General features: G+C 34.1%; 2 protein-coding genes and 1 long non-coding RNA gene across 4 annotated transcripts; all 3 read right to left on the minus strand.

The window, feature by feature from the left end:
- Nucleotides 1-1,310: 1,310 nt before the first annotated feature.
- On the minus strand, nucleotides 1,311-3,794 carry LOC130235055 (uncharacterized). The gene is made up of 3 exons (XR_008838360.1): nucleotides 3,649-3,794; nucleotides 3,130-3,222; nucleotides 1,311-1,945 (listed from the first exon to the last, which is right to left on the minus strand). It is a non-coding gene; the product is annotated as an uncharacterized LOC130235055 (long non-coding RNA).
- Nucleotides 3,795-4,418: 624 nt separating this feature from the next.
- si:dkey-100n23.5 (cyclic AMP receptor-like protein A) lies at nucleotides 4,419-15,200 on the minus strand. Of its 2 annotated transcripts, none has more exons than XM_056465425.1 (13): nucleotides 15,046-15,200; nucleotides 14,449-14,501; nucleotides 14,319-14,373; nucleotides 13,654-13,710; nucleotides 13,506-13,566; nucleotides 11,794-11,881; nucleotides 11,427-11,516; nucleotides 10,917-10,955; nucleotides 8,631-8,709; nucleotides 8,176-8,223; nucleotides 8,005-8,087; nucleotides 5,067-5,208; nucleotides 4,419-4,930 (listed from the first exon to the last, which is right to left on the minus strand). In XM_056465425.1, the coding sequence occupies exons 1-13, from the start codon at nucleotides 15,121-15,123 to the stop codon at nucleotides 4,754-4,756; spliced, it is 1,050 nt and encodes a 349-aa protein (XP_056321400.1). In that variant the 5' UTR covers nucleotides 15,124-15,200; the 3' UTR covers nucleotides 4,419-4,753. The 2 variants fall into 2 exon arrangements, with proteins under 2 accessions (XP_056321400.1, XP_056321401.1); XM_056465426.1 differs by having other exon boundaries at nucleotides 14,449-14,485; nucleotides 15,046-15,118.
- A 2,106-nt stretch (nucleotides 15,201-17,306) lies between these two features.
- On the minus strand, nucleotides 17,307-18,555 carry mid1ip1a (MID1 interacting protein 1a). The gene has a single exon (XM_056464740.1). The coding sequence runs from the start codon at nucleotides 18,478-18,480 to the stop codon at nucleotides 18,022-18,024; it is 459 nt and encodes a 152-aa protein (XP_056320715.1). The 5' UTR covers nucleotides 18,481-18,555; the 3' UTR covers nucleotides 17,307-18,021.
- Between the last annotated feature and the right edge of the window lie 210 nt (nucleotides 18,556-18,765).

Below are 18,765 nucleotides of genomic sequence, written 5' to 3' on the forward strand. Positions count from 1 at the left end.
TTGATATATAACAAAAAATAAGCCTTATGACAATTAACCATGCTTTTATTATAGTAAAAGCATAATAACTACAGATGGGGAAAAGCAAATATAAAGGTATCGCTGCCTTTGTATTTGCTCTCTGGTACATTTTTTATAGATCAATGGGTAAGCTTTTAGTGTTTTTTAACTACAAACTAAATGTTTTATTGGCAATAAAACCATGTCTTTTTTCTAAATCAAAGCATTATTATAGGACCAGAACAAGAAACACTGTCATACACTTTTCTGCATTTCATTTTCTGCAAATGTTTGCTGTGATTGTTATGCTGTGAGATCATCACCAGGACACAATCAGTATTTATCTAAACTCAGCTTCTTTTCTGAATCAGATGTATTGGTGTAAAACACAAAAGGAAGTACATATAAACTCACCAGCCACTTTATTAGGTACACCTTCCTAGTGCTACATGATCTGAAAGTCCTCATCTCCACTGCTTTTCAGCTTGCAAGACAAGGGAAGGATTGTGTTGTTGACAGTTGTGATGATGTTATACGTACACCACAAGCATATATAACTGATCAGTAGGGCCAGACGGAATCTGCGGACATTTTTGCTATTTCTGCAGAGAATTTTGCTAAAAATCTGCTGAATTATTTTGGGAGTACCTTAACTAAAAACTTATATAAAATAAAAATTAATATCTTTTTAACTTGTATTTAATCTACTAAAAGATAGAAAATATTACTTTACACACTGCATTGTACATAAATCATATGAACATTTTCATATTAGTCAATAATATTACTGTAATTAATTTAAAAACTGAATAAATATAGATTTACCCACATTTACACACGTAAACAAAAACATAAATAATGATGGGCTAAAAATATGCGGAATCCTGCGGAAAATCTGCGGAATTCTGCGTGCACAGATTCCGTGTGGGTCAATCAGAGAACAGGGCTTTCTATAGCAGAGGTTCCCAAATATTTCAGCCCACAACCCCCAAAATAACAATGCCAGTGATTCGCAACCCCTAATATTCTCTGAGGTGGTTATAAATATATAAACCTTGCACACAGCGGCACACCTATACCAATAGGCTCAAGTCTCGTCATCATTTAATTTTGTACAACGCTACTCGGAGACCATCCTCCATGTTTAGTTTTGGCCTGTATTTATTTTTAATGTACGTGAGTGCCATAAAGGTGTCAGAAAGTTGGTGCCATCCAATCAATGTGCTGCTGTTGAAGCTATTGCTGTGTCTTTAATATAACCGTTATCACCCCAGGGGTCACAAAAAAAAAATAATCGAAAGGCTGATGGCTTTTTATTTGCATCTTATTTTTTAATGTTTATTATTAGCTTTTCACATTATTAACATTCAATTATTTTGGAAACCACCAAGTGACCTTTTTATTTTTGCCATAACAAGCATGATCTTATAAATGAAGTCAGATTTAACAATTGGTTTTTACTCATTGTACAATCAGTTAGTTGATGAGTATAAATACAAAAGCTGCAGGTAAACATCAGATCTGAACCGCCCCCGAGGCAGAGGTTGATGACCAGACCTTCACAAACTACAGCTAATGGAAAAAAGAAGGAAAAATGTGACAGAAAGAAGTAGTAAGAGTCTGTACTTGAAAATAAAAGGTCACGCAGAGAAAATCTGGTCTGATATTATACAACTGTTACTGCAAAATCCCAGCTGACAAAACAAACTTAGATGGTCTTGTTGGAACACCAGCATCTATATATGGACAATATATGCTATTGTCCAGTGATGCTGTTTTTTTAGTGGGGAGGCCACTATTGTGCCCAGATTGTTTCTGCGTGACCTTTAACTTCAGGAACCACATTTCTGTACAGCCGTCTCTGTCAGCGCAGATGACCCAGCAGCACCTTCAGGCTCTGGAGCTTCCATTAATGCTGCAGCGGATGCATTGCGCTCCTTTTTACCTGGAAACACAAGTCAGGCTTTAGTTTGAAACATGCTATGTGTACATTGTGAAAGGAACATTCATAAACTCTAGTGTACTTTGTCTCATTCAGATAAGACTATCGAGTGACTAAACTCTGACATACACTTTCATTCTACTGCTTCTCATAATGCTAAAGTATGGAACATATTAAGTATGACATTTATAGATTTATGCCCTCCAAATGTGTAAACACATCCATCCACCATCCTCCCTGGCACCATCAAAAGTTTGTGTTTACAAACTGATTTTTTTCTTATAATTTATACTACATTTTAAGAGTTCACACTTAGCTGATGATTTATAATAAGCTTGTTTGGCATGCTGTCCCAGGAGAGAGCCCAGGGCTCTTTCCCATTCACAGGGCAGGAGGGGAATTTGAGCTCGGGTAGATCTCAAAAACTCCACCGCTGTTGTGGCTAAAAGTGACTTGCTTTAAGAAGGAAATATGCTGATGCTGGGAGCTAGACTATAGTGCCCATTTGTCTTAGTCAGTTTATGCATGACGCATGTCTCTGGACAGTGGAAGGAAATCCGGGGGGGAAACCACATGGACACGGGAAGAACATGTAAACTCCACACAGAAAAGCCAACCGGCCCAACGAGGACCAGGGCTGGTGATGTTCTTGCTGTGGGGCAACAGTGTTAACTGCTGGGCCGCCGTGCCACCCAATCTAGGTAAATGGGGGAGGAGAAGAGGAAGGGGTGTTTCCTCCAGACGAAGATGGTTGTGGAATGAAAACTGGTAATTTATAGTGCCTTAGGAATCATCTAATTGGAGGGTCATGTATTAGCTAATATAGGACTGGCTGTGGTCAATCATAAGCATGTGATCCTCTCGAAATTAGTTTAAAATTTAATTTACATTTTTAATGTATGTTTCTGTTCCTTTACTGTAAATTGACAGTTGCTATTCCAAATTTATTGCAACTATTCCAAATTAATTATTACTAAATAATAAGATTTTACTTCTGTATTTTTTTGTATCTTTATACAAAATGTGATAACATCCTCTAAACTGACTTTGACAAGTATCTACTAGTTTAGAGTAAATATTTTGGGCAACAATCTGGTTCTACAGTATGCCTGTAAAGCGGTGCAAAAAAGTACATAACAATAAGAGTGATATAGTGTATGGTTTGTGCGAATGTGAACATATCTTACCTTTAGCCAGACTACATGGTGTGAGCACAGGCTCTTCTTTCTGCTCCCCCTCTTTTAGGGCAGAGTTGATCTTGCGCACCACATAGATACTGGCTGTAGAAGAAATATTACATCGTTATTAAGTAACGTTAAGTCATCACATTGACAAGTTACACATGATACATAATAACTCATTTCATCGTCTTTGCAGATGCATTTTACTTGATACGAAAGCTTTCATTATAATTATAACTAAATGTACGATGTTTGTGATGTTGATACAGTGGTTTCAGATCATGCTATACCTTCGAAATATAACTTAGAAATACACAAATAATATGGCTGTAATATACTGTAATTATATAGATAATAAAATATAACTGTAATGCAAAATTTACAACAAAAAATAAATTTTACCATATGTAATAAAACCCGTGTAATACGTGTACATTATATCCTTTGTTTTAGTAAACAGGAACTAAATCTTTTGTCGTTGTTGTTTTCATTGTTAAGATTTACAACAGAACAAAGAAGTCTTACCTTTTATCAGAAGTCATACCATGGTGAAAAGAAAGTACAGTTTCTACTGTATCGGTTACTTTCTCAGCAATTTGTCTTGAAACGCGTTCACGGGTTGTTGTTGCGGAAGCGCCGTGCCTCAAGTATTTGTGAGCCAGCAGCTGTTATGAAAATCTATTACGTATCATCACTGTTGCGTTTCTCATCAACTTTACAATGTACTCGTCATTGATTGGCTCCTTCGTCAGTTATGATGAGCTGTTGACCAATCGGCATCAAACCCGCTAGCTGACATAACACAACAAAGCTAATCAGGAAAAGACAGCAACGTTATATACCATATATTTCTCTTTTATTCGTACGTTTTTTAAACACTTTAATAGTTATATACTCTTTTGTAAAACGCGTCTGGGGCTTTGCTTATAAATAAGTAATAAATATGGTCTCTTTCTGACAAATTATTCACACATCTGTCCACTCGGTGTCAGTATTGAATAGATTAGTTTCGTAATTCTAATTTACACAACACAGACAAAGCAAGTTTATATCACTGGTTTATTTCAAGAAGCTTTCACAACCCATTTGTGAAGCACTTCTTACTCAGACTTTCTCCTGAATCATCCCGATTTAACATGTAAGAGGATTATATCTAATTTACTTAATGTTAATTAGTTGATTAACTAGTCAATACCTCATTCTATTAGACAACAAGACACAAACACAGAGTAAATGTTAATAGATTTATATTTAAACTTTGTAGCAAACAATACAAAAATATAGCATACATTTTTTATAAATATAATAGTAAAACATGCTAATTAATTTTTCTCAAAGCATATCATATTCAGCTGAATGAAACAGAAAAGCAGTCTTTGCTTCAATTTTATACACAACGAAACACATTAAGGCAGTAAACAGCTTGAATAAATTGCTTTGCCTCATTAATACAGTACAAATGCTATGATGCTACCCGTCATTAAAGGCAAAGAAAGACTTTATCAACCACTTTTTCTGTTTTCCAACTATAGTAAAAAAAAGTGTCAACATAAAAACTTGATAAACAAACACTGCATGAAATTCTTAAAAGGCAGAGTGTGTGAAAATATGCACAAATACACACACTTCTCTAAACATTCTCCCATGATGCCCTGTCTTTTAATGTCATATCCGGACTGTAGAAGAGGACATTGCTGTCCTCCTCATCTGAATCAGAGTTCGCATCGAGCTCATGTGTGTATCTTACATTTACAGCATGGTACTCCTCAATCCTTGTGCTGTCACACAACCGAGACTGAATCGCCATCTGAGGAAAAAAAAAGCATGTTACATGAACAAAAGATTCAAATCAGGTAGGGCAGATGTTCTGATAGCCCAGTAACCACGATATGTAAGGTGAGCAATCACAGCTATTGGTTAAGAGCAGTAAATGTGAGCCGTACCTTTATTCCTGTTACACTCAGTTGACTCCAAGTGTCTTTACCAAAGACAAGAGCATTCGCAAGCCCATGCAAAGGTGCACTGAGAACATGCAGTAACGTCAGAGAAAACACAGGGTCCTTTGGATAAGCAGCATTATGAAGTCTGCAGAAATATACATAGAGATTAGGGTTACACAATATATAGAAAAAAATATGGTTATTATATTGCATCTGTTGCTTCTGCTTCATTTATATATGCCTCTTTTAAAAATTCCTACAAACCACTATCCATTACTACTGTTTGGTCTAAGGATATCAATGGAGATATACAATCTTCATTTGCTGACCAAGTCATCAAATGATACATTGGAAACTATTGACTATTTATCCCCTTTAAAACGGTTTATATGCATCACCTATCTTATATTATCACCATCCAGAGATTGTAATTTATGTTCACAGAGGGCAGCTGGGATTGGGAATGTCCTGCACTTCATTCTTTTTGGTCTCAGCTGGCTCAGGATATATAATTTTTTTAGGAAACGATGTAGAACTGACTCCAGTATGCTTTTTCCTAAATGATTTTTCTAACATGTCACTCTCAGTGCTACAAAAGAACTTACTCTTGGCTGCCTTCACAGCTGCAAAGAAAATGTTGGTCTGCTGCTGGATCCCTCTTCATATAATGAGTAGACATCAATGGGGCCTATCTTTGCTGGATAATATTTATATGAAACTTTCAACAGCGCGCATACATGAAGCTCAGTCAAAAACTGTTAAGTCCTGGATTATAGCTTTTGATATTGTCAAATCTTTTGTTTCTACCTTCTAATGTATAGCTTTTCTGTTTATATGTACTTTATGTATCTCATGATGTAATAGTTATTTATTTGTACTTTTTAAACTTCTACTCTTCATTTGGTTTAACATTCTTGTTGTTTTTTGTTGTTCTTTTTTACAGCAATCTTTTAACTTCTGTTATTATAGAATAAGTCTACCTGGGTGGGGTTTCGGGGTTGTTTTACGATATAATCATATGTGTATCCTTTCTATATTAAGAAAAAAATTAAAAATAAAAACAATTGTTCACAAAAAAAATGTTGTTATCATGATAATAGTATATGCAATATCCATATTCCAAAAAAATAGCTTTTTAGTGTGTGTGTGTTTTTTAGGGATGCACCGAAATGAAAAATCTACCCAGTAGGTGTTATTCAGCTATTGGCTAGAAGGTGAACCTAGAGTTGAAAATATATACTAATTATAAGAGTAGAGGCAAGAGAGGAAAATAACAACCACAAATAAGAGTCAGAATATCTGCTCAAGTTTTTATTTATTTTAATATGATCATTAGATAAATAAATATATATATATTTTAAAAAGCTAATAAAAATAGCTTTTCTCGAAGGAAATATTATATCACAAGAAATATTGTTATCGCAGTACTCAACAACAGTATCGCATTTTGCATATTTTCCCAGTATCCCATCACAAGTATGAGGCACATAAATAGCTAATCAAAAAAGATACCTGTTTCCTCCAGCCCTTTCGATCTGACAATTATAATACAAATAAAATATTAATATTATTATTATTTAAGATAGAAAATTGTAACAAATCAGTAAATGTATTACTAATGCAATAATAACACACCAACAGTGATATATATACAGTTGAAGTCAGAATTATTAACCCCCATCATTATTAACCCCCCTTTTTCCCCCAATTTCTGTTTAACGGAGAGAAGATTTTTTCAACACATTTTTAAACATAATAGTTTTAATAACTCATTTCTAATAACTAACAATTTATTTTATCTTTGCAATGATGACAATAAATAATATTTATCTGGATATTTTTCAAGACACTCCTATACACTCCTATACAGTGACATTTAACGGCTTAACTAGGTTAATTTGGTTAACTAGGCAGGATAGGGTAATTAGGCATGTTATTGTATAATGAGATATATGATACATAAAAATATATTGGTAAAAGGGGCAAATAATATTGACCTTAAAATGTTTTTTTTTTTTTTTTTTTATAAAAACTGCTTTTCTTCTAGCCGAAATAAAACAAATAAGACTTTCTCCAGAAGAAAAAATATTATCAGACATACTGTGAAAATTTCCTTGCTCTGTTAAACATCATTTATATTTAAAGAAATATTTAAAAAAGAAAAAAAATTCGAAGGGGGTTTAATAATTCTGATTTCAACTGTATATATATATATATATATATATATATATATATATATATATATATATATATATATATATATATATATATATATATATATATATATATATATATATATAATGCATTTATTATAACAATAATATTTGCATGAATCATTATAATAATTTTCTTTTAGAGAGCAATTTTATTTTAAAGAGACCACTAATTTAGTTATGCCTATATAAAATGTATATCATTTATAATAATTTTTTTTCTTACTTTCAAAGTGTCGGTATACTGTGACTTGCAGTATATGAATCACCAAAGACTACAGTTTCAGCTAAAAATCTTCTTTAATGTTCAGCTTAAGTAAAAAGAAAGTCATCTACATCTTGAATGGAGTAAATTAAAAGGTAATTTCCACAGCAATTAATCATTTCTAAGTGTTATAGATTATCTTCTCTATTGTGGCGTTTATTTGATTGAAACTACTTCTTGAACAAGGAACAAAATTGAAGAAAAAGAGTTTTGGTATTTGGGAATTGACTTGATGAATGTTTGCCTTTATTGTGATCAAATCTGAGATCTGTGAAAAGTCGTCTCACCCTTACAACACTAAACAGGTCATTATAGTAAAGATTGTATCTTCAAGTAAGATCACCTGACAAGATATTATGAGGACACATGAATTAAAAAAGATATACGATAACGATCCACACATACATATATATTAATGACTGAACACATGAATGATTTTGTGGAACAGTATAAAAACAGTTACCGATTTATAAGTGGGAAGATAGAGACAAGCAGATAGACAGATGGATACCACTTCAACGGTCTGATCTCTTCAGCTAAGGAGATCTACAGAAAGAAGAAAAGATACATCACTGAAGTCTCAGCCAATAAGTGACATCACTTACTGTATATATGAACAAACACACACTCTTACCTTCCTTCTCTCCCTTTCAGGATTAAAGGTGCCTAACCATGAACGCATCTGAAATACAAACATTCATTTATACTTCTGATGCACAGATCGTAATGTGTTATTAGCAGAGCATCACTGATCCTGTACAAATTTTACCAGTGATATTTTAATGTATACGTATAAATCTCCATCGTAACAGCTGTACAGTCAAGTCTGCACGTACTTTGCATTTACAATCACATTTATTGCGTCAGAATGCGTGTCAGAATCTGCCAGTCGTGCAAAATGTTCTGGAATGTGGAATGGCAGTCTAAGACTCACTGAGGCACGTCAGAGAGCAGGAAAGAGATAAACAAAAGTTTAACATCATAGTGCTTTGTTTAACATCAACTTAACTAAATATTAAAGGGAGATCTTGAGTTGCCAATGCCATGCTGAGAAATGTAGGAATTGTGGGGCAGTTTTTAATCACTCACCCTCTCGTTGGCCACACAGATGATTCGAGCATAACAGCAGATCATGAGAATAATCAGGCTGAATAATGGGACGTACCATCTGCGAACACACAATACATTACACCTCAAAGACGACAGTACAAACACAGAAGTCTTTTTTAATGGTATATTTTTGCATAAATGTGTGAATAACATTTATTTTGAATAAAGCAGGAAATAAAAAGCTACATTTTTGCATGCAGACCAACTTCCTTATTTATAGTAATCTATTATTCACAGCACCAAATTCAACTGCGATGATTTACATTTAATTGCACATATTTGTGCACTTCATAGTGTGCTTGTGCTATGCATCTTTCAAAAATTACTTAATACAAAAATATATGTGTGTGTGTGTTCTTTCATTTGTGTAAAGTTTAAAATAAATATTAAACTCCAGTCATTTGAAATAAACTGACACTGCCTTGTCCTTTATACACATTCTCTAGAGATTTACTTAAACAAATCGTTGTCATGTTGACGATTACATGCATGCCTTTTATGGATGATTTGTATTTTCAACAATTTCTTTCTTATGCTTTATCTAGAATAATCTGTTAATACAGGGTTTCTGCAGGTATCTTTAAGTCAAATGTAAGACTTCTTAAGGCCCTTTTTAAAACTACCATGAATGACATTTTAGACTAATACAGGGATAAACACTAAGGATTTTTTCTAATGGCCCAATTACTTCAGTAAATAGTTTTGTATTAATGGAAGATCATGTAAAGGAATGTGTTGCTTTAGTTTTCTTTCCCTGCTTAGGGAATTTAATTAGGAGAATTTGCTGTAAACATCTCTAACAGCTGTTGTGAACTGTATCTCTTTGCAATCAAAACAAATGTATATTTTTTAAGTTTTGAGATGGATTATTGGTAACATTACTTGGACATAGGACAATTAAGACTTGTTTAACATGATTTAGGACCTAAAACAAAATATTTAAATGAATTCAAGACCTTTTAAGGCCTAAAATGTAGTTTTTGCAATTTAATACATTTTAAGACCCCGCGGACACCCTGTAATGACAAAGACTATAGAATATACAAGACATGCAACTTGTACCATTTTAAATGGGGAAAAATGTAACAGTCAATATGGAATATGGCGAATAAAATACATGAGCCAATCATTGATCGCTACATGGCGAATAAAACCCGCCTTCTAGTACAGGAGCCAATCATGGATCGCTCTAGGCTGACAATACTCTGGGAGAGGGGCTCAGAACACACGAGTTTCTGCAGATTTTGTGTGATTCAGACGTATAGAAATGAAATTAATGAGACAGTTGTTGTTTAATTTTATTGGTAATTCCTAATATGAAATTCAATCATAAGCTTGGCAAACAGTTTTGGAGAATTTGATGTTACCTTACTCAAACAGAATGCCCGAGCACAGTGCCCGAGAGCCGTTTCAAAGATGGCCGATAAGATTAAAACAACCTGTGCCCCCTTTTTTCTTTCTTCTTATCTTTTTGGTTTTGCGTTGTTTTTGTTGTTTTTCTTTTAAAATGAAAACAAAGACGTAAATATGATTTTGTTACATCTCAAAAAGATTGTTAAAAAACATTTTTTAAAACATAATTTTTATAATTTTAATTATTTTAAAAACCACCAGAAACTATACAAACTAAAAAGTGAACTTAGGCATTACAAAATTATCCTTTACAATAAGAAATAAATTATATTTATATTTTGATTTGCTGAATATCATATTAAAAAGTTTAAATTGCGTTTCAAAAATTACTTTAAAATACTACTTTTAACTTTTTAAACTTCTTATTAATGACACCAAAGGTAATCAAAATGTATAATGCAAATACTAAAAATGAGCAATTCAATATTCATTATCAATGAATGCTGATAAATTTAATATTGGCCAATAACATAGTATATTGTAGATATCCAAACAGATATCATTTAATTTGTTATTATTTTCATCTAGTCCAACAATATCCGTGCATTTTAGGTGTCAAGATATAATGTTAATGCTGCTGTATAATGTGGCCAATGTGATTGATCATTAACACAGGAATTAATACCCATAAATGGACGTAATTGGAGCATGTACAATAACGTGCATGCGCAGAAACAAGTCAGAATGAGAAGAGAAATTCCTGAGATTCAAATGGCATGAGCAACGTAAGCCTCTGAAATATGATGCAGCTCATAGCATAGTTTCATCAGACTACCGGAGAATCATTCTTAGAAACAAAATACTGTACATTTCCACAAACACACACATGCTGAACATTACAACCCTACTTACATGCCAAATCTCCACCCAACATGATCATCTGTGATCCAACTGCAGACCAAGAATGAGACAGAAAGCACTGATGAGAATTGTTGTGACAGAACTCCAATTAACAATCCAAAAATAATGCTGATTTAGGGGCAGCTTGGTGGCGCAGTGGGTAGCACAATCGCCTCACAGCAAAAAAGTTGCTGGTTCGAGCCCGGCTGGGTCAGTTGGGATTTCTGTGTGAAGTTTGCATGTTCTCTCCATGTTCGTGTGGGTTTCCTTCAGGTGCTCCGGTTACCCCCACAAGTCCAAGAACATGTGGTATAGGTGAATTGGGTAAGCTAATTTGTCCGTAGTGTATGTGTGTGTATATGAGTGTGTATAAAAATTCCCAGTGATGGGTTGCAGCTGGAAGGGAATCCGCTGCGTAAAACATATGCCGGATAAGTTGGCAGTTCATTATGCTGTGGTGGAATGATTAAAAAAGGGACTAAGAAAATGAATGAATTAATGAATTAATTAATGCTGATTTACCACCAGGCTCCAGCGGGACCATAGTATCCAGCCATTAGAGGGATGGTGGACATGATCAGAGGAATACCCCATGCCACTACATGATACCGTCTGAAAAACACATGTAGATGTGAGGAACTCTGAGGAGCTGCATGTGTAAACAATGTGTGTACTGGTTTTAGTGGTTTGTGAGGACATGTCTTGTGTCCTTGCAATTCAAAACGGTTTAAAATCATACTTAATGGAATCTTTCACATACTAATTTGTAAGCGCTTGGTTTAGGGTAGGGCCATATAAAAAGCATTTTTTACAGAATAAAATACATTACCTTAATGGAGAGTCCTCATAAACCACTAAAACCAGCGTGTGTGTATGTGTACTGACTTACATTCTATAATGTTCTGTCCTGATTTCTCTCACTAGGTTCAGGTAGAGATTGAAAGTAATAAGACAAACCCAAACCAGTGCAGTCCAGTCTGAAACAAACAGACACAGTTTTAATTTACTAGAACTTCTATGTGAAGCTGCTTTGACACAATCTACATTGCAAACGCACTATAGAAATAAAGATGAATTGAATTGAACATGCTAAGCAGTAATACATTATAATTATTTCAGTAGTTGCTAGTGTGTTTTGTATGTTTACCCTGAACAATCCTAAACCCTGGGTTAACATTTATGTACTACCGTGATTCTGAAAAAGTTGGGATATTTTGTAAAATGCATTAAAATCAAGAAATGTGATTTGTTAATTCTCTTTATCTCTGATTTAATTAATGAAAGTACAGAAAAAGATTTCCAATGATTTAACTGATTAAATAAATTGTATTTTGTAAATTTAACCCTCGTGTTGGGTTAATTGTCAAATGTAATTATAATGGAAGTCAATAGGGCTAAAACGTGTAGTAAATTTGCCTAGAGTGTAATGTTGAATTTTTGACAATAGTCAAAGCATTTTTCCAAAATATGTGTCAAAATAAGATTTGTGACCGAAAAGCATTCCATTTGCTCAAACACAGAGCAAGTTGTGGCCAAATTAAGACTCAAAATCACACAAGGGTTAAATCAAATTTGACTTTGGAAGGTTGCAACACAGTTGAGACAGAGACACGTGTATAATGTGCCTACATAAACATGCTGATGTAGAACATGAGGAATGAGTCTTCATCTAATAACCACATACTTGCCTTGAAAGATTGATGGCAGTAAATGTCTCTGTGCTATGCCTAAATAAACAGTTGTGTGGCGTGCTGTTCTGTTGCTTTTTGCAAACTGCTTTTGTATCCGCCGATCTACAAGTTTTGAATGGAAGAACGGATTTTTTTCCAGAAGCAAGTTGAAATGTGAACTGATCTAAGCTCAGCACACATTCCTTTATGACAATCTGAGATACCCCAGGAACCTGCTGGCATCCCTGCACAGAACTAACGTACAGCTTTCTACTTGAGTAAAACATTTTCAAGCTTAATTTGTTGATTAACTTTAGTGAAAGTTCTCCTGAGTCCAATGTTTCTTTTTTTAACACTACAGTGTGACATTTTTATATACAACGCCACCTGAGGACTGTAGGTTTTGGTTTGATGTCTTGCCATACACAAATACTGAGATTTTTTTTGTGGACTTCACATATTGTAAATACTGAAAGAGAAACTGTTAAAAAAATAAAAGTTTGACAATTCTCTTGTGACTTTAGGCACAAAATAATGAGCCATGCTTCAGCTTTCCTTGCAATGCTCTTTTATACCAAACCTATTACCATTTAACCTGCTTATTTTGGACTGTTTCAAAGCTGACTCAAATCAAAAAATGGTTCATATTAACAAAATACATTTAGGTTTGTCAGTGGAAACACTGGAACACTTTGTGCATTTGTCAATTAAATAAATGTTTAAGAGAATTAACAAGTCACATATTGTAGATTTCACTGCATTTTACAAAATGTCCCAACTTTTTCATAATTGGGGATGTATTTTATTGTATTCTTCTAGCTACAATCTTTTTTTAACCCCACGATAGACTTAAAGATCTATTACTTTGCTTTTACTGTACATGACAGTACACAAATAAAAGACATATCTTTTAATAAGTTGCCAAATTTACCAAAATATGTGAGCCACCAGGCTTGAAAACTACACAGCGACCCTTCTGGATGAGACTCTCCCTGCAGATGAGAAGAAAAAATATGAAGTGACTGAACTGATGTTATTAAAGAGGGAGAAAATCATACAGACAAATCAGCGTAACTTACCATAACATAAGCAACACTGTCAAACAATGCAGCTATTGTCAGGTTGACCACCATTTTCTGAAAAACAAAGGAACGATAAAATTATGAGAAAAATACTAAATTTATATGAATGTATGAATGATTAACCGAATAACTAATTGTTAGATATTTACTGAATTATAAATAATGTCATCAGGAAATTAATTACATTTTAATCTTTGCTGGGAAGATTTGATTATGCTTTTGAAAGAAATCTCTTATTGCTAACCAAAATGGCATTATTTGTATAATTAAAACACTAATATTTAAGTATCATAATTACTTTATTTCTGCTACTTCAAGGCTGAATTTTCAGCTCAAAAGCTTTCTTTGGCATTCAAAACACAATTATAATTATTATCAATGTTGAAAACTGTTATGATACTTAATAATAATCTGGGAATTGAGACATTTTTAGTATCTTGTTTGATTTTTTTAGGATACTTTGAACGGTTACAGAGAACATGACAGTATTTACTTCAAAATATTTTTATTTTCATCCATGACAGAACAGTATATGATAAGTAACATAAAAGTATTACTTACTTATATAACTAAAAAGCATAATATAATTAAAAGACAGACTGACTGACTGCAAACTTTGTAGGGATCTTTAAAACCATTGAAATTAACAACACAAGCTTTACCTGGGCCTGAGAGTTATTTCGGCGCAGCAGCCATATCGAACAGAGCATGAAGAAACTACAAAAAGGAAACTTAAGTTAGTTAAAGATACAAAGAAGACATTTTAAAGCAAAGAATAAACGTACAACTTACCATGCCAGAATTGAAAATGTCCCTGTCGCTCTTTTCACTGTAAGAATCACATCCTGAGGATTTAAAAAAATCTACTTGAATCTAATGAAAACTAAAACAACAATCAGGAAGTAAACGTAAGTGTCTTAAACTCCATAAAGTCAACAAGATCATAGTGAAGTTAGTTTTTAATTCAATCACAATTTTAGTAGCACCTTCATTTTAATTAAGCTAGTTTGCCACGTATTTATTTTAAACATTATACTGTTAAGCTGTATATTGTACTCAATTCTTTTTCAACCAATCACCAAACAGTGATGGGTGTTTTCCTGCTCCACGTGTGTGTTATGTAGCTCATCCCATTACAGATCAATAAATGATTCATTTCCTTCTCAATAAGTTTTAGCGTGACCACTATAAATAAGCCACAGGAGTGTTTAAACATTACACCCAAATGAACTGATCATCTATTATGCCATGATATCTTGTTTTTATATCTAGTAATTAAACATATAAAGGTCAACATAATCACGCCTGGAAAGTATGATGTCATGTTTTGGTTAGCATGAGGGCTAACAAGTAAGAATTACAGTATTTTTTCAAAACGTATATACTTACACATTGATATTCGTCTTTGAAGAAAGTACAGCGTGAGCTGCTGGTGTTATAAACCTGGACTGGATGCTCATCTCCCATAATTAATCTTTCTTTTTACTAACTTGTATTTTAATGTGGCGTGTACACATCATGAGAACATCACAGCCACATTGACAACTACGGCGTACGCAGAGGGACAAACAATATTAAACGCGATGACGTTTCCCTTCACAACAAGGTTTTTTTTTCTTCACAACAAGGTACTTTCAAAGACTAGAATGGAAAAAGTTTTGGACTCTCCCTGACAAATATTATTAAATATACAAAGGAGATTTTTAAAAAATCTTTTTAAACAGTTTTTAGCATAACAAAACTATTAAAGCTGTAGGTTCAGCTGGGCTGAGGGGCAAGGACAATGGTTTGTACATTTGTAAAGTGCTTTTAATGAAGCACAAAAATCTGAGATCCAAATGAATGACATACACCTTTACAGAACAACTCACAGAAATCAACCATCAATCCATTTTAGACATTTTTGCGATAAAATACTTTTTATTCACTGTATTTGTTTTTACTTCAGGGACAGATGTGTTTCTGGTAGAATGTCCCACAATTTATAATAATACTTACTTATATTATGTATTCTTGGGTTTATTTTATTTTATTTTTATTTTATTCTATTTATCTGTACATGTCAATCTATAATGCATGTATTATTTATTTACTTTTTTCCCTATCAAATACAATTGCTATTACTATATAATGTTTGGCATTCCCCTATCAAACACAGCTGATCCAAATAATCGAGGTGTTCAAAAGAGTCATGAACACCTTCATTAGTTGGATCAGCTGAGTTTTATCGGGCTTGGAGCAAAACTGTGCAGAGCTGTGGCCCTCCAGGAATTGAGTTTAGAGCTTTTTAAAATATAAAATGTGTCGAAGCTACGTACTTTACATAAAGGAACAGAAAAAAGAATAAAAATCCATAATTTTTCAGACTATGGAACATAAGTCTTGGGAAAAACACCAGTTCTTTTGAGTGGTTGATAAAGCAACTGTTAATATGGTTCTTCTGTGGGAGTGGTTAAGATGCTATAGCACCACTGACATGCAAAGAACTTGTTAAGCCCCTTTTTAGTTTTTAAAGGTCCTATTCTGTTTATTTAGTTGAAAGAAGATTAAAACAACATTGAAACCCATTAAATTTTCTAAAATAAAATGTGGTTTGAAAATTTTCTTTCCCCAAATTCCCCAACTAGGGCTCCCTAACCCTTAAAAATGCATTAACTAAACTTTTTTTGTTGTTGGTTTTGTTTTTTGTTTTTCAAAAAAACTTATAAATTCCTATTAGTAAACATATGTGACTCTGGACCATTAAAAAACAATCTAAGTTGTCATTTTTGAGAACAGCTAAAAATACACTGTATGCCAAAAATCATTAAAATATTAAGTAAAAATAACATTCCATGAAGACATTTTGTAAATGTCCTTTCGTAACTATCAAAACTGAATTTTTATTTAGAAATGTGCATTGCTAAGAACTTAATTTGGACAATTTTAAAAGTGAATTTAGAATATTTAGATTTCAATATTTACATGTTAGGCATAACGGTGGCGCAGTGGGTAGCATGATCACTTCACGACAAGAAGTGATCATGCTTCACGTTGGTTCGAGCCCCAAATGAGTCAGTTGGCATTTCTGTGTGGCGTTTGCATGTTCTCATGGGTTTATGAAGGAACTTAGCCAAAAATTAAATGAAATATTTTGATAATCTAGATTTTGAAAACAGTTGTATATCAACCTGATATTTTTATCCTAACAAACCATACATCAATGGAAAGCTTATTTATTCAGCTTACAGATAATAATACATCTCAATTTTGAAAAATGTACATTTGTGATCTAGGGAAACATGAGAGTGAAGTAACATATACAAAACTAAGACAACCAGTGAACAATGTTTTAAGTGATTGTGTAATTGTGATGTTTTATAATGTGTGGACACATGGACAGAAAAACTTTACTGATATATACCCAATCAAAATAATATTTATTATGAACACTCTATAGTTTGTATTCTGATCTCTCTTAGACTGAAACTGATTATTATTGTATGGTTTAATCTACCAGGAGAGTCAGAAATGAATGTTATTTAAATTATGAACCTTTCTATGGTCTAAGGAATGAAAACTATGTACACTATGTGTGAAGTTGATTTGTATATGAGGTGTGTGAGCATTGTTGAGCATGATGAATAATAAACAATCACAAATACAACATATTCAAGTTACAAAAGTTTATTTTGTTATAAAAACAGTTCATTAAAATAAAAAAAAAAAACACAGCAAATGCTTTAACAATTCAACTGGCCTTTATGAGCAGTTTCACACTGAATCTCATGGAGCTCATCATTACACAAAAAGTGATTTTCAGAGTTGTCCACGTCATGGATTCACAGGATGATTCACAGATTCTTTCAGGTCATTAGCAGGAGACATCCCTATGGATTTTCCCACAGAGTTTCTGCTTCATTAATATAGCTCTCACATATAGCAATCTCAGTTAATTATTTAAAAAAAAGTCTTCAGTCCTCTGGTACACTTGGCAACATCATAGGACAACAACTTTCCTCTATCACAAAGAAAAATATGGAAAAATAGAAGCTTTTTAATTACACATAATACATAAATAGACTTAAATATCAATGTAAATGCATGGCAGTCAGCCACTTCAACGGAGATTCTGTTTTTTTAAAAAGAGAAACTGTCAGTGCAAATAAATTGGCACAAAACAGGAAGCAGCCCTTGCAATACGTCAGTGATCAACACCAAAACCATTACTACGACAAATCCAGTTTCCCTTCTCGGTTTGTCTCTTTTCGGCAGTAACTTTTGCCCCATCAGTCCCCTTTGGCTCTTCCACAAATGCAGAGCAGATCGTCTTAGAACACAACAGTTCATCATATCGCAGTAGATGTGGATCCTTCATGGTGCACTTCACTGTCCCCAACCAGAAATGCCAATCTCCTGCTTGTATCGGTTGGTCAGGTTGTTGGCTTGGCTTGTAAGTTGGGACAAAACCCCGTGCAGGCCCTTTAGATGGAACTGCAGGAGCTGCTCCAGGTCCATATCGCTCTCCGCCTCAGTGCGCACAGGCTCCGGCGCAGATGTGTCTTTCTTGCGCCGCTGGTCCTCCGAGCGGATGACGCCCCATTCAATGTTGTTTCTTATGGACTTGAGTTGACTGTAATAGCTGTACATGTCGGCCTCAGCCTCCCGCAGGTAGCTGCCCGGGTCGTTGGTCAGCTTCTGCTGCTCTTTCTCCTGGTCCAGCGGCACATCTCTCAGCAGACTTGGCACCATAACCGTCTGGTCCATGTTATTGACGGCGCCGAGGAAGCGGTTCATTGCCGTGTAGAGAGCGTTCTTCTGGCTGAGGGGCTCGGACATCTGCATCTTGGTGGTTTGATTCGAGAGCAGTTTTTTCTGAATGTTTGTCTTTGGTGTGCTTAGTTTCTTTCTGGAGCTCTGCATTCCTCACGTCTTTTTATACGAGATATTTTCTCCCTCTGGGCGTGACCGAAACCTGTTGGTCTGGTTTGGGATGTTCAGGTCGGTCTCGACCAGATTCTTGCAGCGAGACAGAAGCCTCCGCACGGCTCATAGAAACACACAGGGAGGGAGCGGCAGGAAAGTGCATTGATAAAGTTGCATAATAATGTACGTTAAATGCAAGCTTAA

Source organism: Danio aesculapii, chromosome 9 (genome assembly GCF_903798145.1).
Source record: "Danio aesculapii chromosome 9, fDanAes4.1, whole genome shotgun sequence".
In the NCBI taxonomy this organism is placed as follows: Eukaryota; Metazoa; Chordata; class Actinopteri; order Cypriniformes; family Danionidae; genus Danio; species Danio aesculapii.